Source organism: Colletotrichum higginsianum, chromosome 3 (genome assembly GCF_001672515.1).
Source record: "Colletotrichum higginsianum IMI 349063 chromosome 3, whole genome shotgun sequence".
In the NCBI taxonomy this organism is placed as follows: domain Eukaryota; kingdom Fungi; phylum Ascomycota; class Sordariomycetes; order Glomerellales; family Glomerellaceae; genus Colletotrichum; species Colletotrichum higginsianum.
Window position 1 is genome coordinate 602439 of NC_030956.1, and position 21434 is coordinate 623872.

At 50.6% G+C, this 21434-nt stretch overlaps 5 protein-coding genes across 5 annotated transcripts; 3 read left to right on the top strand and 2 right to left on the bottom strand.

The window, feature by feature from the left end:
• Positions 1-5235: 5235 nt before the first annotated feature.
• On the top strand, positions 5236-5592 carry CH63R_03729 (uncharacterized protein; the record flags this gene model as incomplete). Its single annotated transcript, XM_018298704.1, has 1 exon — positions 5236-5592. The coding sequence occupies one exon, from the start codon at positions 5236-5238 to the stop codon at positions 5590-5592; it is 357 nt and encodes a 118-aa protein (XP_018159950.1).
• A 1028-nt stretch (positions 5593-6620) lies between these two features.
• On the top strand, positions 6621-7526 carry CH63R_03730 (Major facilitator superfamily transporter; the record flags this gene model as incomplete). The annotated part of the gene is made up of 1 exon (XM_018298705.1): positions 6621-7526. One exon carries the CDS (start codon positions 6621-6623, stop codon positions 7524-7526), a length of 906 nt encoding a protein of 301 aa, XP_018159951.1.
• Positions 7527-7630: 104 nt separating this feature from the next.
• CH63R_03731 (uncharacterized protein) lies at positions 7631-9418 on the bottom strand (the record flags this gene model as incomplete). The annotated part of the gene is made up of 1 exon (XM_018298706.1): positions 7631-9418. The coding sequence occupies one exon, from the start codon at positions 9416-9418 to the stop codon at positions 7631-7633; it is 1788 nt and encodes a 595-aa protein (XP_018159952.1).
• Positions 9419-10479: 1061 nt separating this feature from the next.
• CH63R_03732 (Duf1688 domain-containing protein) lies at positions 10480-12392 on the bottom strand (the record flags this gene model as incomplete). The annotated part of the gene is made up of 5 exons (XM_018298707.1): positions 10480-10563; positions 10635-11281; positions 11348-11564; positions 11628-11903; positions 12009-12392. 5 exons carry the CDS (start codon positions 12390-12392, stop codon positions 10480-10482), a joined length of 1608 nt encoding a protein of 535 aa, XP_018159953.1.
• Positions 12393-18443: 6051 nt separating this feature from the next.
• Positions 18444-19166, top strand: CH63R_03733 (uncharacterized protein; the record flags this gene model as incomplete). Its single annotated transcript, XM_018298708.1, has 2 exons — positions 18444-18838; positions 18890-19166. 2 exons carry the CDS (start codon positions 18444-18446, stop codon positions 19164-19166), a joined length of 672 nt encoding a protein of 223 aa, XP_018159954.1.
• Between the last annotated feature and the right edge of the window lie 2268 nt (positions 19167-21434).

A 21434-nucleotide genomic window follows, 5' to 3' on the forward strand; every position in this document is an offset into this window, starting at 1 on the left:
ACTAATACTATAATGTACCTTAATAGGAATAATCTTTAGGCTGCAGATTATTACTTTAGCTTCCTAGTAGAACTTAGTAGCTATAAAGTTATAGCCTGCATTAGTAATAATTTAATTTAGAGGCCCTTAGTAAGTATTAATTTATACTACTTAAAGAGCTTCCTATGCGGACTTTACTATTATATTAAGTAGGAAGTATTTAGTATTAAATGCAGTAGCTAAGTTAATAATATAAAGAATAGGGATATTACTATTAAAGTATACAATATTTATAAAGATTTTATAGTTAAAAGTATAGTTATTATAAATAGTAAATTTAAAATACTAAAGTATACTACTATTTATCTAGTATTAATAGTATACTTTTGTAAAGTACTTAATTATAATTATCTTAACCTTATAACTAGCCTTATAAAGAACTTTATAAAGTTACTAGACTAAAGAATAACTAAAGTAATAATATAGTTAATAAAGCTTAGTATCCATTAGGTAATAATTCGCAATAGGATACTTAGGAGGTCCTAAAAGTATTTATAAATGTCCCTACTTGCAGATAATAGGTACTAAAAGCTTCCCTTAGTGTATAATATTAGCTAAATTATTAAATTAAATGTAAAGGTAATCTATATTGTAAAAGTATAGGAGAAATAGGGTATTTATAAGTATAATATAAAAGTTAATTAGGCTAAAGGAGGTATAAATAGTAACTATCCTAATTAAAAGGATAGGATTACTACTACTAAATTAGATCTTTACTTCTCTAATTTATAATGTATTAATTATTATATTACAATATATATATTAAAGGGCTATTACTTAGTATTAACTTACTATAGAGAAGTTAGTAGTACTAGTATTTAGAAGAATACTTTAGAATACCTCTAATAAGTATTAATTAAGTATAAAGGTTATTACCTTACTCTTTAGCTTCTTATAGTATTTATTAGTCTTTATTAGTTAATAATAAATAGACTAATTAGTAAGGTATAATATAAGGGCCCCTCTATTAAAGCTCTTCTTACTAAAGAAAGTAGTACTAACTATAAAGGTATTATTATAGCTGCCCTCTTTAAAGTCTAACTTATTACTAGGGCTAGTAGTAGGGGTAATCTTAAAATAGTAATAAATATCCTTATTACTAGAGCTATTATAGTTATACTCTTTGTAGCTAGTAAGGAAGAATGTATATATATTCTTTAATAAATTCTTTATATACTTATTACTCTTGAATCTTGCGTAAGCTTTATATTATTTATCTGCAGTATAGTGCATAGAGTAATATTTATACTAGTAATAAATATAGTACTTCTTATTAGTTAGGGGACCTCTATTGCAACTATTACTTAAAGATGTATTACTTTATAAAAGTACTCTTCTTCTAAAGTAGTTATCTCTACTAGAGCTGCAGTATTATTAATTTATAATATATTAGTTGTTCCCTCTAAATAGGTACTATTAATAAGGGATAATATATATTGCAGTTGTAATTAATAACTAAAGTTGTAAGTAGACTCTTTTAAGTATAGGGGCTAAATTATAAAAATAGAGATTGCACTCCTTAATTCTAGTGTAAGTATTAAGGAGCTGCATCTTTATAGCCTCTTTATTTTGCATACTATTAGGGAGTACCCTCTAAATAACTTTAAGTTACTTAATAAGGATCTCTAGAACCTCTACTTTTAACTTACTTAAGTTCCCCTTACTAATATTAATAAAGGTAGTATTTTACTATTTAGAGATATATAACTACTTTATCTAGGGTATCTTAAAGTAATTATAGACTATATTTATTATAATAGTAAAGTTCTTAATACTAAGTTTATAAATGCATTAATAATAGAAATTAGCAGCCTTATTGTAAAGTATTAATAAGAAAGTAAGAGTATAGTATTGCAGCTTAATATTAACCTTTAAGTAAGTATTAAGAAAGATAGTAACCTTTATATTAAAGATATTATACATCTCCCTATTATACTTTATTTTATTTATATTTAAAATACGTATAAAATCCCCTAACTATTTTAATTGTATATAGTCTTCCTTATTACTGTAAATATAAGTAAAGTCTATTAGTAGAGGCAGTAATAAGTACAAGGAGTTTCTTTAGTATTAAGTATTACCTTAAGTAAAGGGACTATTATAGTTATCTTTATTACTACTAAGAATATACTTATTATTAGTAGAATTTATAAATAAGAATCTTATTAACTATTAAGATTATATATTTACATTAGAGTACTTTATAAATAAAATTAGAGATACTTTACACCCTAATAGTACTAGTACTAGATATTGCAGTTAATTAGTAGTATTACTAAGTAACTCTTCTATAGCTTTTGTATTATTAATAGCCTCCTACTAGTATTTTTAAACTTAAATTATAGTATTTTAGTAATCCTCTTATAATTATAGTACTTTTATAAAAATAATATTAGCTCCTATAATATTATAGAAGAAGTTATTATTTTAAATAGTAATTCTAAACTTTAAGGCGTCTCTAGCTACTTCCTCTACTTCCTTGCGTAACTACTTATAATACCCTTAGTATTTAAGATATTTAGAGAAGTTAGTAGTAATACTCTCTTAGTTCTTAACTATATATACTCCTTACTTGCAGAGGGTATCTCTTAGAATCTCCCTTATAATATTCCTAATAGTACTAAATACATTAATAGTCTATCTATTAAAGTCTCTAATAAAGTAATACTAGAAATCTTAGCTAATTAACTTATTATAATTCTACTAAGTAATAGTATAAGTAATATATAAGCCTATTTTCTTTAGCTCTAATTAGCTTATAAAGACCTTATTAATATTACTCTATATTATATAATTAATAAAGTATATAAAGGCTAAAGGAATAAGAAGGAGATTAGGGGTTATTAATCCTATTGCAACTAATAGTTATTTTTGTAAAGAGTCTAATAAATTAACTATTATAATAAAAGATTAAATAAGTAATAAAGGAATAAAGAATAAAGTAAAAAGTATAATAGTAATAATAATTTTTACAAGAGTACAATTATATTATTATTATTTTTCTTATATTTTAAAGACTATAATTCTCTAGCTTAACTTTATACTTACATTTAAGTATCTTATTATTAGTATTAAGCTCTACAAGTTAAGTAAAGAGGAAAAGAGAAAGAGAGTAATAGAGAATGCAAAGGGTGCATTATATAGGTTTTGTAATAATTATAATAGTCTACTAACGTACACGCATAGCGAGTCGGCCAACATAGCGAGCCGGCCACTCCTTATCGCTAGAAAAAGCCCCTTTTCTAACTATTTATTAAAAAGTAGATTCTTAACTAATAAAGACCTAGTTTTTAGTATTAGATAACGATAAGAGTTAGATTTTAAGAAATAATATTGTAGAAATTATTGTCTCTTCCTAACCCTAGGTTCTTAGTAATCCTCTTATCTAGAGGCCTAGATAAGAGGTAAGCTTAGTAATATAGGCTAGAAAGAGATAATAATTTTAATACTATTATTTCTTAAAATCTAACTCTTATCGTTATCTAATGCTAAAAACTAGGTCTTTATTAGTTAAGAATCTACTTTTTAATAAATAGTTAGAAAAGGGGCTTTTTCTAGCGATAAGGAGTGGCCGGCTCGCTATGTTGGCCGACTCGCTATGCGTGTACGTTAGTCTATATAATAATAATTATAATAGTCTGCATAATAAGTTTTTAAGTAAAGTAAAGGGGGGAAAATTCGTATTATAAAATACTTATTAAGTAAAAGCCTAAGCTTTATAAGATTAACTAGTAGTATAATTTAATATACTTAAAAGTATTACTAATAGTTAACTAAATAGTAGAAGGTAAGTCTCTTTAAGGTAACCTTAATAGTTAACTAAATAATAGATAAGGTTATTATAGTAATTTTAGGGGCTCTTAATAGGCTACTAAAATTCTCTTCTTTCTAGCCTAACTTCTCTATAGTTATAATTAACTACTAATTAGTATTAGTATAAGGCGGATTAATATATTAATAATTTAGTAATAACCTTACTTTTTGGATTAGTAACTAGCTATAGAGAAGGAAGGTTAACTAGTAAGGGGCCCTTGTAGTAGCCCCGTCAAGTGGGTAGGTGCCCTATAGTAGGTTACCCTCCCTTATCCCTGATATCCTCCCTTAACTCCGAAATCTCCATTTTGCAGGGCCGATTCCTGCAAACCAACAGGTGACCTGAAAAAGAACATGCCGTTCTTATTAATTAAGCATCGCAATGATCCTCCTGTCCTCACTTGGGCACCTGCCTAACAGGTGGTTAGTTGTTCGAAATAACACTGCGTGTATGCGATACGTAAATCTCGAAGGCTGACAGGTCAATGCCAAGAAGGTGAATAGTACGTTTGGACTAATACCAAGGCCAACCGGTTTCTCGTCCATCGTTCTGAGGATGGTTGGGGTTTCGTCCGTGTGTATCACCACCCGCGAGGTAGTGATTAACCTTAAGAGTCCATTTCGTTGGGACTATTGATACTCGCATATTATACTCTGTATGACTCGGGGCAACAAACTATCTATGCGCCTAGAAAAATAGATATAGTCCTGTCTTTTCATCTCGGGCGTCTCCATCAGTCCGAGGCCGACAAAGTATCGAGTTCTTGTTATCATCGTGAGTCGATTGCACCACGGGAATTAGTGGCTAAGTTTAATGAAGTTGCTTGAGTCAAGTTAACAAGTCGACTCGTACTCCAAAGTGTTACAGCAGACAGACAGTAACTACTAGTGAAGTTCGTGGATTAAAGAGTGTTTTTTCGCCAATGACTCAAGCCATTGGTTGGGGGCCCAGAAAGGAAACCTAGCAAATCGCCATATGCGGACGGTCAACTCCCCAAACTCTAAACTCAAGCGTCAACTCGTACTCTCGGGTCGATTGATGTCTCCGGAGTCTTCGTTTGTTAGCTGGGGTAGGACAAATCATTCTTGGGTGAAGCTGGGTCGACTCACATTTCTGCGTAATTGATCACTCTCATATCCGAGTCATTGAACTATAGACCACTAAAAATTTGTGCCTTACGGCTGAGGGATCAGATATTATCGCAATTCCAATCACTATGATTTCCATCGGTTCTTCACTCATCATCATGGCACGAATACAAAAGTTACGATGATTCCCCCCCCATCTCGACGAGGATTTCTCTCTACTTTCCAACCACAGTCACTTATTCTACAGCCTCCAACATCACCTTTTCAAGTACTTCCAACCTCTTTGCCGTCGCCATGAAGCTTTCCGTCCCCGCCGTCCTTTCGGCCGTGCTTTTCAGTACCGCCTCCAATGCTCAGGTGCCCTGCAGCGTGTACTCTGGCTCCTGGCCTTCCAACGCAGCCGCGGCACCCTACTCCAAGGTCCTAGACAGCTTCTGGCACGCTTCTTTCGAGACTACCAAGGCCACTCTGGATCCTGTCACTCGCCATTTCGAGATCACCAACAAAAGCGCACGTCGTCGTGTAGTGTGCCACTACTACCGGGGCCAGATCTGCTTCTGGATCAACGCAGGCCACACCTGCATCACCACTCTCGCCACGAACTTTATCAACCCCAGCAACCCGGGCATCGTTTACCATTGGATTGCCTAGACACGGAGTGCTGGCTTACAGCGGTGCTTCCGGTGGGTTGTGGACTTTTTGTTGTTGGTTGGAGGACGAAGCACCGGGTACATCAGCATCACCCGTCACCTACACTGAACTGTATTTATCGACGAGATGCTGGACACTCAGAATACTACTGAAACAATATTCATCGAGTGCTGCATCATGTACACATGTCCCTAACGCGTTTGAGAATGCACCAAGAATTGAGATGATCTGTTCAAGGAGACAAATTAGTTGTAGGAAGCCTTACACTATTTAAGTTCTAGGTTAAATTTACAGTATACACTCAGCCAACCCGTGTGGGCGCATCCGCTAGAATTCCTGTTTCCCCCTCATTGGTGATAACTGAATCGAGATAGGCCTTGAGACCCTCTGCACCCTGCAACTCATGATTATAGCAGCAACGCGGCGCAAGCCTCGAGTATGGACACAAGACGCTTGCGAGACGTATAGAGAAGAAGTCAAAGCTGAAGAACCTGAAGGGCCTCTAAGCCCCATATCTCTGATTGTGAAACTTGCCTCAGAGCCGTCGAATTACCATTTTGTCACCACCCTGCCTTGCAGTGCAATAGCAGATAACCCTTCCCACTTCACAAAACGATGGAAATGCCACAGATATATGACTCTAACTGCGGAATCCTAAGCGTAGAGAAACCGTCGGACCGCCACCAGCTCACGCCATCCCGCCTCGACCCCCCCGCTCGTCGCAAACGACGACGTTGCGCCGAAGGATCACCAGTTGCAGGCCAGAACACGCCAGGAGAGGAAGGTCGTCAGCAAGCCGTAGTCAAGCAGCACCGTCGCGCCCCTCCTTGATCGGCTCCTCGACCCCGCCGTCGTGCATTTACATCTGCATGAGGAGGATCCCAGAATCCTCCGCGGGATGAAGGGGAGGGGGGGGTGGTTACTTGAGGGCTTGGGTGCCACCACTCTTCACTGACAAACGCTTTGCCTTTTTTTTCCACCTTCCTTTCGTTCGTCAGAGGAAAAAAGGCTGCAAGGAAACGATCACGATGGGGCGTCGAGACGCATCGCCAGCGCGGTCTGATGACGACTGGGGGAAGCTCCCCGACGAAGAGGACGTCGACATCGATAACGACCTCGCCCTCGACCCCGAGGCCTCGTCCCGCGGTCGTGAAGAGGCATCGACATCCCTCCTGGCCTCCCACTCGGTCTACAATAGCAACAAGGCCCGCCCATCGCGCCGGTCGTTCACAACCTCCTACCCTGTCCTCGCCATCATCGTCCTCTCCTGTCTCCTCCTCGGCGCCCTCGCATCCACGGCCCTCACCGCCCTCGTCTCCCACATCCGCAACACCTCCTCCTCATCCAACTCTTCCACGGCCCACCGCAACGACAACACCCTCGCCTCCCCTTCCCACGACAACCAGACCGCCGCAACCTACCTCCTCCCGGCCCCCTGCGGCACCTCCCCCTCCCAGGCTCGCGCCGCCGGCTGCCTCTTCGACCTGGTGTCCTTCAACTGGCTGCCGCCCCAGTGCCACGACGCCGAGCTCGCCGCCTCCTTCGAGGCCGACCTGCGCTCGGCCGGCCACCTCGCGTGGTACGAGGACCCGCGGGGCGCCCGGCCCATCCCGCGCGCCCGCGTCGCCACGGGCGAGGTCTCGGGCGTCTACGTCTCCCTCGGCTACCACCTCCGCCACTGCACCGCCATGTGGCGGCGGATGCACCGCGCGCTGATGCAAGGGGGCGGCGGGCTGGGGCGCGTCGACGGGTACATCTGGAGCTACCACCACACGCGGCACTGCGAGGAGATGCTGCTGGCGGCCGCGCTTGATAGCGGCAGTAGTGGCGGAGGAGGAGGAGGAGGTGGTGGTGGTGGTGGTGGTGAGATGGCGGTGTACTCGACCGAGGTGAGGATCAAGTATCCGGACTGCGGTGTGGTTTTGGAGTCGTAGCCGGCTTTGATGAACCGTAGAGGGGGTTCTGTGGGGTCGTAGATGATCTTGATAGACGCCGGGTATCGTACGTACAACAGAGTTCACAAGACCAGTCCGACTTCTCATTCGTCGTCGGCGTCTCCAGGCTGCTTCTCCCTCTTCACATCCGTCGTCTCCTCGGAGGCGATCCAGCTCTGCAGCGACTTCTCCTTCTCGACCCTCCTCTCCTGCCGGCCCTTGACCCGTCCCCCCTTGACTCTCTTGTCGCCCTTGTCTCTGTCACCATCCCCATCACCACCACCACCACCACCACCTCTCGGGCCCTTCGGCCTGGCGAGCAGCTTCCTCGAGAACGGGATCCGCCAAACATGCGGCCCGACCTCCGCCCCGTCGACGCAGCCCGCCTCGACCGCTGTCCGCAGCCTCTTGGCCGCCTCCCAGTTGGACGTCACCGTCGTCAGCCCGCTCGCCCACCCGTACAGGAACGAGCTCGCCGCCGTCGCGTTCAGTCCGGACCCCTTCCGCCCGACCGCCAGTGCGGCCTGCGGCAGCTCGCCGAGCGAGGCCATCCGCCGCGCGTCGTCCCACGAGACGCCGTCCACGACGTCGACGGGGAGCCGCAGATCGTCCGGGACGGGATGGGCCGAGAGCTTCCGCAGCGCGTCGATGCGGCGTCTGCGATCCTCCTCGACGGCCTCGTGCGTGCGTTTACCATCGCTCTCCTCCCCCTGGTTGCCAAAGATGACCCTCGTCCGCGCCTGTTCCGAGTCCGTCCCGATCAGGTACACAATCTTGAGAAACGTGTCCGCCGCCTCCCGCGTGCACACGAGCCCCCTCCCGGCGAGCGCCGGGTACAGCGTCGTCGCGAGCCTCGGCCCGTTCTCCACCTCGTCCGCCGCGTCGATGCGGTGCTGCTCCGACCGCAGTAGCTCCGACCCCGGGCCGATGGCCGTGTGGCTAAAGTCCGACGCCAGCGCCATGAAGACGGAGCAATCGACGTTGAGCGTGCCAGAGAAGTCCCCAAAGGGATCCGCGCGGACAAGGTTCGCGACGGCTTCGTCCAGCGGCGGCGACGGGCGCGCGAGGATCCCTCCGCCTTCCTCCCCTGGCCTGTTGGCCGTCTCGACGATGAGCTCGACGCCGTCGCCGCCCATCTTCCGCACGAGGCGGAGCAGGTGGTCGACCGCGGCGTTCTCGCCCTCTGAGATGCGCGTCATGAGGATGCGCACCCGCGGCCGGCGATAACCCTCGTACGACGTCCGCGCCGCGGCCACCATGTGCCTCGCGACCCTGGCGACCTCGATGCTGTCCTCCGTCTCGTCTCGGAGGATCGCCAGCATCGCCTCGTCGGCGGTGGCGCCTTCGTCTGAAAAGTCCTCGTCCCAATCCCACCCGGCATCGGTCATCTCGTAAAACATCCTCCGCTGTGTCGTCGTGACGATCTTGATCCAGTCGGCGCCGCCGTTGACGACGAGGTCGACCACCGCGCTGATACTCTTGCCGCTCTCCGTCTTGTAAGACAGCTCCTTCTGCATCCGCGTGAGATCGCAGCAGCGCTTGGTGACTTCCCACACCGTCTCGTAGAACTTGTAATTAGACGCATCCAGCCTCAGACGGACCCTGCTGTCGAGAGCCATAAGGTCCACCTGCTCGTCGGCTCCGACGTCATACGACTGCACCATCTTCTCGATGTGCTTCTTCTCAGATACGATCAGTCGTTCGAAGGCACCAAGTCCGGGGACAGCCTGGTTCCACGGCAGGGGCTTGTGGCCTGACGGTGGACGTCCCTCAAGGGCTGACTTAAGCCGCGCAAGCTCATTAAGAATAAGGGCAATGCGGCTGATGATGAACTGGCATTGCTGTAGCAATGTAGTGCTGGGGTCCGGCCCGAATTGTGGAAAGACTGCCATCCTGAACCTCTCAGCTTTTTGTCAATTGGCCACTAGAAAGCAGAACAGTGAATGGCGCGAACAACATATGGCGCGAGGGGATCTGCCCTACAGTGATCATTGGCTGTCGTTACTCGACGCCGTTGAGTCGGTCTTGATGGAGAGCACGAGAGGCAGGGAGGCCGATGATGGTTGAGTCTCGGAAACGCAGGGCGGTGGCTAATGCCGCCGAACACGGTTGCGACCGCGACGCTGTTGGCCAACAGGAAGACAACAGAGTAGAACCAGTGGGGGAAGTATACCACAGCGAATTGACCGCTTGTTTGAGCTCGCTTGGATCTGGCCGATTTGAAACCTTTGCGGTTTGTCACGAGAATGACTCGATTTAGATAGAGAGGGGGAGTGTGCGTGGTTGCATGGATGGTGGCAAAGCAATGAATGGCCTTTTGGGTGTCCAATCGATGTGAGCGATTGTGAAAAGAAAGGTGTCAATCGATGAGATGTCTTCCGAGTCGAGAGTCAACGCGCGTTCATTCTCAGTGAATCTGTTTCCGTTGGAAAGGGGGGTGGTGACGCACCTGAGGCAAAATTTCGTCGCTTTTCCAATCTGTGGGGCTCCGAAACGGCCCCGGCCGCTAACTGCCGATTGCCGGTCCCTCCCCCGGGGATCGGAGCTAGACGCTATCGAGGGCCGGCAGGCTCGTCTACCTCTCTCACTTACACAGCCTATATACCCAATGCCGACATCACAAACTCGCAACACATCACACTCGTAGGAAAGCGAGCAGCTGGGGAATGTCGGGCAAGGCCTAGCGACCTCGATCTTTGCATTGCATTAATCCTTCATTGACCTTGGCCCGATCATGTTCATTAAGGCGCATATATCGGCCGTCCAAACCCAAACACCCATCATCCAGTGTAAGTCTCTCCCTCTCCCTCTTTCTCTCTCTCTCTGTTTCCCTCTGCGTACGGAATGCAATGCGATATGGCGCTGTCGTCTAACCCAGTGGCAGAAAAAGGTATAGGGGGCCTCCATCCAATGCGTTCCTCCAAAAAAGAAAATAAAGAAACAGCGCAGCAGCCTAGAAAACAGTTCCGTCGCTATCAATCAAGATAGGCGGCTCCTTCGTATTGGGTCGGCTGAACTCGGCCATCTCTCGACCGCCCTGGATAAAAAAAGTCATGTCAGTTGAGTGTCCTGCAAAGCCTCACGGAGTCTGGGGCCGATAAGGCTTACCTTCCAGCTACCAGCTTCAAGTAGTTGGGCCAGCGTGAGCTCATTCCCGTTCAAATCACTCTTCAAATGCTTGTTGACCTCGACGCAGAGTCTGTCCAAAAAGCCGACCGTCACGCCGCGCCACTCAACAATCACGTCGTCACTGGGCTCGAACATGGGCGCCACCTCGGCTGGCTTGACACCTGCCTTTTTGCAGTAATCATCGTAGTGCTGGAGACCCCTTTCGGTTTCCTCGGGCCGCAGCGTGAGAACGCCCAGGTCGATGAAAAGCCCACCGTTGCGGTACTCGGGCAAGCCCGTCAGTAGCTCGACGCCGGCAAAGTGGACCCGCAAGAGCGACTGCATGGGCTGCATCAGGCTGTAGCAGAGCCACTGCGTGAGCTTGTGGAACGGCAGGATGGATTCCCAGGCGGCTGTCGAGTTCTGTGCGGAAGGCGGGAATGGCGAAAATTGCGACGTCGTCGGGCTCTGCGGGGGCTGCGGCATGGACTGGCAGGGCCAGGCGTCGCCCAAAGACACGCCGTTGATCGAGGTCCGCGACGGCGGCCAGATGGGCATTAGGCCGTTCATGAGGACGTTCCACAGCGTCGGGAGAACAACAATCGGCATCGAGGACGCTTGCGTCGACGGGTGCGATAGCAGGTAGTCTGGGCCACCACGGTTAGCATACCAGTGTCCTCTCCTTCTTCACCAAGGCAAACGGGCGGACGAACCAATCATGTTGCCCGGCCGGCCGTCCTCGCCAAAGTACTCCTTCTTCTCCGTCAAGGCGTTTGCCAAGCGCTGCAGAAGCTGTGTCCTGCCTTCGATGCCAGCCATCTCGTTTCCGGCCTTGGACTGAAGACCAGCAGCCATCTTCTCGACCGTCAGGTTGCGCAATCCCTCCTTGTCCACCTGGAACTTGTTCTTGGTGTCGCTGGAAAAGAGACCCTAACGAATCCATTAGCCACTTGCACGTGGCCTTTGAGCAACAGCGCACCGTCAAGGACCTACCGTCTTGAACATTTCCAAGCTCGCCACTGCAATACCTTCTGACCGGCGGTATATACGACCATTTTCCGTGCTCTTGTAGCTCCATTTCGTGCCGGCGCCAGCATCCAGCAGCACACTGACGAGGAAAAGGTCGATCATGCGGCGACACTTCTCGCTGTTGTCGACATCCTCGGGGAAGGTAGAGAGAAGCTGAGCGATGCGATCGCGGCCGCCGACGCAGAAATGCTGGTGTCTCCCGTGGCCGGGGATCGTGTTGAACGGTGCATCGTAATCTCTCTACGGTGGGGGTTGTCGGGGTCAGCATAGGTACCACAATGAACCAGCTCGCTCTCAGGAATCTAGCAGGTAGCCTGATTATGCACAGGACGACAGACGACGTACCTTGATGATACGGGAAACAAATGTCACCACGTCGGGGAATTTTCGCATGTCGACATCAAAGTGCTTCAACTCATTCCGCAGAGCCTTTTCCGTCACGATCTTGCTTCTTTCTCTGACGGCTCCCAAACTCCGTAGGTACCCCGCCGGGTCGAGCTGCGGGTCAGGAGGACGCGGCAGGTCGACCTTGGGAACGGCAACAGGCGAAAAGGGCGTCAGAGGGGTGCCGGGGGCGGTGCTGGTTCCCGAGGTTCTGTTCATGATGTTGCTGCGCAATGGTGGTGACTTGATGCTGGATGTGCCTGAGTTGATGCTCACGTTGGACGTGTTGATGGAAGGCTTCTTGGAGGCTTTTGGGGCCTTTTCCTTGCGGGAGAACAGGCCCATTTTGGGTGGATTGGAGGGGGGGGGGGACCGCCGGCGGAGGGGCCTCGAGATAGATAGCGGTTGGTGGGGTCGGTCGGTCGGGGCTGGAGGGGTTCAAGCGGGCGTTGGTTAAGTTGAGCTGGTCTCGAGTGAGTTCGAATCAATGCGAAGCTTCCGAGTGGTCGATCAGCTGGTATGGTTTGGCGATTGACAGGCTGGTCAGCTGTAACACGGGGTGTGTTGGGCGGCGGTCACCGAGGCCGGGGGGCTCCGAGCGTGAGGGGAAGAAGATCGCAGGCTGCAGGCGGGTTCCTAGCTTCGGTTCGCGACGACGCCGAGACGAGACGAGGCGAGGGGAGGGGAGGGGGAGGGAAAGGGATCGGAGGTGGACGGTAAGCAACAGGGACGGAGGGGAGGGGAAGGGGAAGGGGGGGAAGACAGGAAAGATAAGAAGTCGAGGTTCTCCCACTCAAGTTTAATAGGAAGGGGGGCGGTTTTGCTGGACTTGCGGGGAACGACAACAGCCAGACACAGATAGATGGACACACTGGAGTCTAGTCTGGACCGGAGCGGAACAGCAGCAAGCGTTAATAATAACAATCAGCAGCAGCAGCAGGGCTGGTTGCGCCCAAAACGTCCAGACCCTTTACCTCTCTCGCGCTCTCTCTCGCGTGCTAGGGGGGCTTGCTTGTCTTGTCTGTCTTGTCTTGTTGTGCTTGTCGGTGGCCTGGGGGGTGTGGTGTGTGTGTGTGTGTGTGTGTGAGGACGGGGGCAGATGGCTGCTCTGGGCTCAGGGACCGGTTCCCTTATTGGTGTTAGAGTTCTCGCTGATGTCGATCTGGATCAGGGATAACCGCTGGAGCGAGACGAACTGCTTTTGGCTTGGTTAGCTTGGAAAAATGTCGAGCCACTTTGAGCCATTCCCACTGCGCCTGCGCCGGACACAGACATCGGGAAGAGGGGGGGGGGTATGAAAAGACAGGCAACCGCCGGAAGAATGCGCGGGAAAGAATTGGGGCTTTCGAGGGGGGCGTGAAGGTTGTGAGTTTATGCAACGGACCACAGAAGCTGCAAAGATGTGCTGATAAGGTAAGGCAATATCCGTAGAAGCTGTGCTGTGCTGTGCTGTGTTGTGCTGTGCAACTATGCAGCTGAGCTCCAAGGGGAAGCCGTAGGTCCGTAGGTAATAGGGCTTTCAGGAAGTACTGGCCAGTGAGAATGCAGAAGAGCATGCACTAGACATGGCGCATTCGTGAGGTGGTTCCAGGAGAGGCGGGGAAGCAGCTGCAGAAGGAGGGAGGGGGATCGATCACTTACTCGGTCAGTCCCGTCCACTAACTACTATCTACGTAGGCGGTTCCGGGGGAGGGATTGACAAATCAGCAATCTCGGGTAGAAGATCTGGAGACTGCCGTTGTCCAATATCTCGTCCTTGTCGCTGGTCGTGGATAGCGAGATGAGAGGCGAAGACTGTGCAAGATGGACGGTCCAGCAAGATGTCAAGCAAGGCCAACCGGATGACGAAACGATGAGAAACCGAAGAAAGAGGAGAGTATGGGAGGGGAAGAGGACCTCGGGAACACAAGGTAGATGGGCTAGTGGTTTATGGCAGCGGGAATGAGGGGACTAGATCAACATGCGTGTCGGCGACAAGTGCGCGCGTCGTCGGCCGGATCTGAGCTAGCCTGGCGGGATCTAAGAGGCGTCCAATGTTTGCAGTAGTGGAAATGAAGATCAATCGGTTGCCGCTCTAGTCACAAGACACTGACTGTATTCGCACACAGCAGGGCAGAGCTGCTTGGTTGAGCCCTGACAAGGCACTGCGCTGCGGGGGGAAAAGCAATGGCAAAGCACCCAGCGACACGGTGTCAATGGCCAGGCCACTTGGGAGTTGGGGCTCGGACAGCAAGGAAAAGTGACTCGTCAGTGGTCAATGGTCAGTGTGTTCAATGGTGGTCGTGAGCTCGGCCGTCCGGAGGCTGTTATGCCAGGACGATGGATCTGTAGTAGCGCAGATTCTCTGGAGCTGAGACAACGTGACGGTCGCGATGTGTCGAGTGTGCGCGACCTGAGGCAGAGCGTATGTGGTTGCTTTACTGGACGCAATCGGAACAAGGTGATGATGGTGATAATGATGATGATGGCGGTAAGGTGATGATGGCGATGATATTGTCGCAGAGTGTGTAGGGAGTAGTCCGTATCAGGGGTGAACAAGCACCTCGCGACGGCAGCAGCTGGGGAATGATACGGAGACAAAAGGAAGCTGGAATGAGGTCAAGAAGAAGCAGCTGAAAGGGGAATGGAGTGGGAAGGGGTAGCGGCGAAAACAGGAGGGCAGCGGAACTGAAGCAAAAAGCTTTTGTTGCACGCGGGAGAGACCACGGCGGCCGGGTCTCAAAAGAAGCAACACGGGCGCGACCCCAGAGCTGGGACCGGGAGCCGATGGGAGAGGAAGTATGACGGGGGCGGCGGCGGCAAGGGGAAGAAGAGAGGAGGGCGAACAGGGGGAGGGAATGACGGGGAGGAGATGAAGGGGAGGAAAGACACGGCTCAGACGAAAAGCCGGACCCAGCAGTCCAAGTCCAGCAGAGAAGGAGGAGGAGGAATGTACGTCGTCTAGTGCGTGTTTGGAACCAAGACGGCCAAAATAAGATCAGAGACACGAATGGGGCCCTCGGTTCGTCCCAGGAAAGAGGTGCCTACTGATACAGTAGTGCCTGAAGTGGTAAGTCAGGCCAGGACAGGATACACGTAAGGTGGGTAGGTAGGTAGGCAGGCAGGCAGCGAGAAGGAGGGTGAGGGGTTTTAGTCACAGGAAAGAATTAGTGACATGAATGATGAATGATGGAAATATTGTGTGAATGAAAATGGAAACTGAACAAAAAAGCAAACAAGACGGCCGAGGATGTGCCGATTCTGAGAAGGAACGGGATGGTAGGTATATCAACACCATGTCTGCCACCTGCCTCTGCAAATTCTACTTCTAACGAAAAGGCGTTCCTTCCTGCGCAAGTTAAGTTGTCCTATCCTGGCAGGGCCCAAGAGGTGGGGGAGACCTGGAAGGGTCGGTACGTATATATTGTTCGGATAGGTATTCGTACATATTCATACTTCGGTACAGATATCTACCTATCTGTTCCTGCACGTTTGTTGTACCTATCTGTGTGAATAATAACTGCCTGCCTCGCCGGACCAAGACGTCCACAGGTAGATAGGTAGTCAGTCGACGATGCAACAAACCGTCCCACCCTCCATCTCCGACACTTGGGGCATTCATCCCATCCTAAGCTCCTCTCTCTCCTGGGAGTGAGTGCTCCTCTCCAGGGACGGCACGGGAAGGAAGGAAGGGACGAGCCACTGGGCCAGGAGAACAGAAGAAAAAAAGTCATAAGTGGAGAAGCGTAGCAGGGAGTCCTGGACCAACAAACACGCATGAGGCGCTTGGCGCACACATTTCTATCTGCAGTGTGACATTGTTCGTAGAGAAGAGGGTGGGTGGGTGGTCGCAAAGGGGTCCATGTCGAAATCTCGAGGTACGAGCCTCCCGAGGGAAGTGGCACCGGCTCGGTAAGGGCGGTGTCTCCACTCTGCCACTGTATTCGAGGCCTGTTCGGTGCTGGGGGCCGCTGAACGGATCCAGCGGGCATGTCGACATTCACACTGACCAATGTCCATCACGCACTACCATAACCCCAGTATACTGCACCCCTAACTTTGTTCCCCCCTGTCCAAGCTCAGATCAATTCCACCATTGCGGACTTTGCTCTTCGCCCTTAACACCAGAGGGCAACAAGTGGGTGTGGACCCTGTCTTCTGCTTCTAGCCCCCTTAGGACCTTAGTGGTAGTGGTGGTGGTAGTGGTAGTGTGTGTGGTCTGAGCTTTAGCATCGCATATTCCCGATTTTGTTGATTTCCATCATCGGTGCCAACAGAGGTCCGGTACCTATCTATCTACCACCTCAGTTCTCAATCTCCAACCAATTCGCCCACAAGCCTGAAATACATCTCTCCGAGTCCCCGAGGCCCGCCGGACGGAGGTCCCTTCCAGCCAATGCCGACCACGGGCCAAGGTCCTCACAGACTCGCGAGAGCTACAGTGTCTTCCCCAGATCACCAAGGCGCATTACGCATCACGCACTATGCACGCATCGCCGACCACGCCACGCCAAGTACGGAATACAGATACAATTACCACCATCCCAACCAACAACACCTTCGCTGCGACCTCACGACGCTGATCTGGCCCACCCTTCGCAAATCACCAACTGATTCAGGTCCTCTCCCACCCACTCGCACGGGGCCAGTTCTGTGCAAGGGCCCCCCCCTCCGGAATGACTCCCGGCGAGCCTGACACCCGTTTTCTGCTGCATCCAGAGTACGATTACAACGGGTCGCGCTTCGTCCCTCGGCGATGCTTCCAATCTGTTTTGAACACGAATCACGTATGCATGGTGCAGCTGTTACCGAGTTCGCTCGCTCGCTCGGTCGCTCGCTCCTTGATCGTGGCGTGGGCCGCAATCGTCCCTACATCCCCTCCGATATCGACCGATGCGCCCCCGACAGAGCCCCCAATCGTCTTATTGCTCCTATATTGTTTTTATGTTTCCCCCTTCTCCTCTACTTCATCTTCTTCTCGTACAACAGGCAGGGCTCCAGTTCAGCTGTAGTCATGTCATGGTACGATCGTCCCATATCGCAAGCCGGGGCCGCTGACTCCCCCGGCCAAGTGGAGGCCGACAATTGGCGACGTGAAAGGAGAACACTGGAGCACTGGAGTTGGGAAAACGTGCCGGACCCGAACGAAGCCTTGCTCGAAAAGAAGAAAAAGACTTTGGCATTACGTGCAGCCCCGCGCTACGGGACTAGGGGAGCCGCTCGTTTTCTTCGATTTCTGCCATGTCGACAGACCAAACCATGCGCATGTATCCGTATGGATAAGTTTACGAAGTACGGGTACATTGTCTGGGTATCATCACCAGAGGCATGCAGGCATGCAGGCATTCGCCGACCCCACCGTATCAGGTCGGCCGTCGACATCGTCGTTTGTATGAGCAGCCGGTATCTCGGAACCGCATGCCTCAACCGCATGCCTCGCTTCGGCCCATGTGCCTCCTTCGGGTCGTCGCAATGTGACGATGCTAGGTTACGGCTTTTCAACGCCGCTCACTGCCGTCACCTACACAGTCCAAACAATTCGCACACATGGCCCCCCCAGCTAGAGCTCTTTGTTCTTCTCGTCTCTTCGCAGGGTACGTTGGCCTGTCCCCACTTGTGGTTCGTGGGAAAAGAGAGAAATTTCGATTGCTTCTCAGATGCAACGTCGGCCGCCCCAGCCGCGTACACGGACACGGTACAGAATACAAGTGCAAGACCCGAGACCATCTCACTTCGGTTGCATGGCCCTGCGGATGGGCACAATCCGCACACGGACACTGGTTCGTCTTAACTGAGAGGAACCACCTCTTTGCAGGAACGGACTGGCAAACATGACAGCAAACGGCCCAACAAGGGGACGGGGCATTCTGGTTTGTCCACCCCGAACGAGCGAGCGAGCGCCCTCAAAGAAAACCTCGACTGCTCTCTGCCCAGTGCCAACCCACCCACACACCCACACACACACACACCTCTCCGGGAAACCCAGAAGACTGGTAGGCCGCAGTGATGGTACCAGGGACCTGGGCGCTGCGGCATGCGAGCATGTACGGAGAAACTAAGTAGATGGGATGGCCGGCTCGCGTTGCAGTGCAGCCGAAGTCTGCAAGGTACGGGAGACTGTGCACGTTTCTGGAATTGCCCCCGGCTTGGAAACGTTGTCACTGGTGGACGATTTCAACTTGCACTCTCCTCGTCGATTTATGGTGTCTCGCTTTCCGATGGCATTGGGCAGAGCACCAAGCACTGCAAGGCACTGCTGCAACCCCTCTGTCCCCCCCCCCGGATCGTGCAAGATTCCAGCCGATTTGGCAAAGGGCCTATTATCTCATCGTTCTGCTGCGTGCAAGATGACAGGAAACTTTGGGTTTTGCATCGTGCAGATAACCGCTGCATGGTATCAAACAAGGCTCGCCCACAATGTCCGACACCTCCCCTCTCGCGGACATCGATTGGGTCGAGGTCGGCACCGGCAAACACGCAAAGAAGAACCCCCTTCTTTCATGGCCTACCACACCAGGCCAAGCCCATATGCATGAGCCGGCGACGACTCGAAGCGTAGCCAAACATGGTTTGGGATACACCAACCAACTAACCAACCGTCCATCGGGGAAGGGGGGCATACGCCACCGAGCTCCCATGGCCGGAATTGAATTCAGAATGACAATGCAAACACGTGTCGAGGCCGGGATGAAAGGAGCCTTGGCCACGTGCTTCGCCTCACCGATGGCATTCAACCACCGGCATTTTGTGCCTTCGGCCTTGAACCGCGAGAAGAGACTCCGTAAGACTGCATTTCAAGATTGGAAACCGAGGTGAGAGGGTCAGGACTCCAGAAGAAGGATGTCCGCTCTTGGATGCAGCAGTAAGATGACACGGCTTCACGTCTCTTGGCTCATGGCTCATGGCTCTATGAGCCGTGCGCTCAGGACCTCTGCTCCCCCCTCTGCAGTGGGAACTTGTCGATCGACCGCACTTGGCGCTCCTCTGGCAGGTCATCCGGTGGACGCCAAATCCAACGACAGCTCTCTTCATCCACTCCTCCGATGTGACCAAACAACGACGGACGCCCTTTGTACAGGTCGCCATACTAGTCAGTCCATCTGTGGCGCCGATATTCCATCGCTGCAGACTGCAAACTGAAGAGTGCAACTCTTCGTCAGGCTCGCCATCACCATGGTTCATTAGTGCATTTGAGATGCTCCTCTCCATCCCCGGCGATGCTCGTGGCCCCCAGCCAAAGAGCTCAGGCCCAGACGTGTCCTGTGTCGCCACCCCGGGGCTTGCGAAGAGGGGCCGGCATTCTCGAATTTCGACAAACCCAGGACTCCGGGCGGCTAGCCTCGAAGTGGAAGTTGCTGGCGGACGGTCCAATCTAAAAGCGATCGGCGGTTGGGGCTTTCTGCCATGCGTCGCTCTTTGTCTCGTACGCGGTTCAGCGCGTGGGCTCCTCCGCTCCCGGCGTCGTTGCCTGCCAAAATGAATTGTCCTTCTGCTTTCGGTGTCACGCCGGGCCTCCTGTTCACGTCCTTGACCAAGCCCGCCCTGAACTCCTCCGATGGGGTCGCAACGAGGCTTGCTGGCCGACGGGGATGCAGCCCTCTTCTAACCCATTTCCGGGCACAATTTCAGTTCTGCCACGAGGCGGCCATGCTGAGCGCCCGGCGGCCTGGGTCGCGCCGACTCTATCGGATTCTGTTGCGACATCAGCCAGCAGCTCGTGGCCACATGCCGTCAATTGGCCTTCCTTTCTTGGCTTGGTCATTCTGGCCTGTCCAACAAGGCCTGTGAGACACTGCTAGAGCGACGGGCCACGAAATGGCACGACCCTATCCTCCATCGTCGAGGACAAGACCTGCCCGTCAGCCTTTGATCGACTGCTGGCGGCGCCCGGACGGGGCGGCCGGCGGACGCGTGGTGCTCGTCAGTTAGGTATTCAACAACAGCTTCAAGATCCTCGCTCCTGAGGTATCGTGTCGCTGGGGCTTGGGGCGTGTCTCAGTACGACCCGGAAGGAGCTCAGTTCGTAACTGAAAATCGCCTGATTGTCTATCCGTTCTAGAATGGGGACAAACTTCGGAGCGAACCCACCACGGAAGACGGCTTCACTTCTGTACCCTGGAGAGGGCCTTCTTCTCTACAGTCATCCATCCATTTGTCCGCAACGGCCTTTGTGACCAACAACCCATCGGCTGCTCGTCGCCTTAGCCATGTCCAGGCTCGCTTAACGTTGCATACAACAGGCCTAGAAGGGCGGAAGGTCTTACCTGTTAACTGGTTTGATTTACATACATGTGTGTAAAAGCTTACATGTGTGATAACATCTGCAAAAAAAGATGGACGATCAGGGAATCGAACCCTGGACCTACCGCATGCTAAGCGGTCATTATACCACTAAACCAATCGCCCATTGGATGATCTAGCCCGGACTTGAACCGGAGACCTTCAGTGTTCTCAGTCGAGCTTGTGGCTCGAACTGTTAGACTGACGTGATAACCAACTACACCACCAGACCTATTGTTGAAAACGGTGCCGATTTGTGGCATTATGATTGTGCGTGTATGGATGTGTGTGAGTGGGTTTTGCAAAATTCTGCAACCGGAGTGTCTCGGAGCGGGGGAACCCTTGCGGACACGGCCGGAGCCGAAGGTCCGCTTGTACGGGGGGAAGCTTCTGAAAGGCCATGCGAGTCTGACATGATGAAATGGATATGGATATGTAGGACCGAACTTTGTTCCACGAATGGAATTTTTCCATCTTCAGTCCGAACCTTGGACGAGCTTGTTGGCTCTTTTGAATGGCGAAAGATGGCGCGAACGAGGTGGTGGTGATATTGTCTCAACAAAACAAAAACAAACACAAACCTAGAAGTATATCTCACCAAATGAGAGAAACCGAAAATAGGGGTTCTTGAAATCACGCTTCCACACGTACGAGATGTCATCAACTGAGGCTCCCCCTCTTCTCTGATTTCAGGGTCTACAAAAAGCACCACCACCGCCCGCCCCGACCGACCCTCCGTGTCGTGGTCGTCCGGACCGCGATGATGTGCCTTCTCAGGAGAAGCCGCATCCTGCGGGAAAGGAGCGGGGGTTTGATGAACGTCTCGGGTGGCCAGGATACCCTTCGTAGTTTGCTAGGCTGATATGACCCGGACTAGGGTGTGGACTTAGGCGCGAGATGTATAGAAGTCCGTGTTGGCGTGGTATGACCTTTTCTCTCTCCCAAGTCGTATCGATGGCCCTTTTTGTCGAAGACGCGCCGTAAAGGAATGCCGCGATGCTTTCTTGACAGGGAATGCGTCGAATACCATGTCCACGATGAGCAACCCCACACGCCGACCGCAGTTCCCTATCGAGTATCTTCCAAGTGCCTGCGACCCAGGGGAGGAACATGTGCTCATACTAGCGA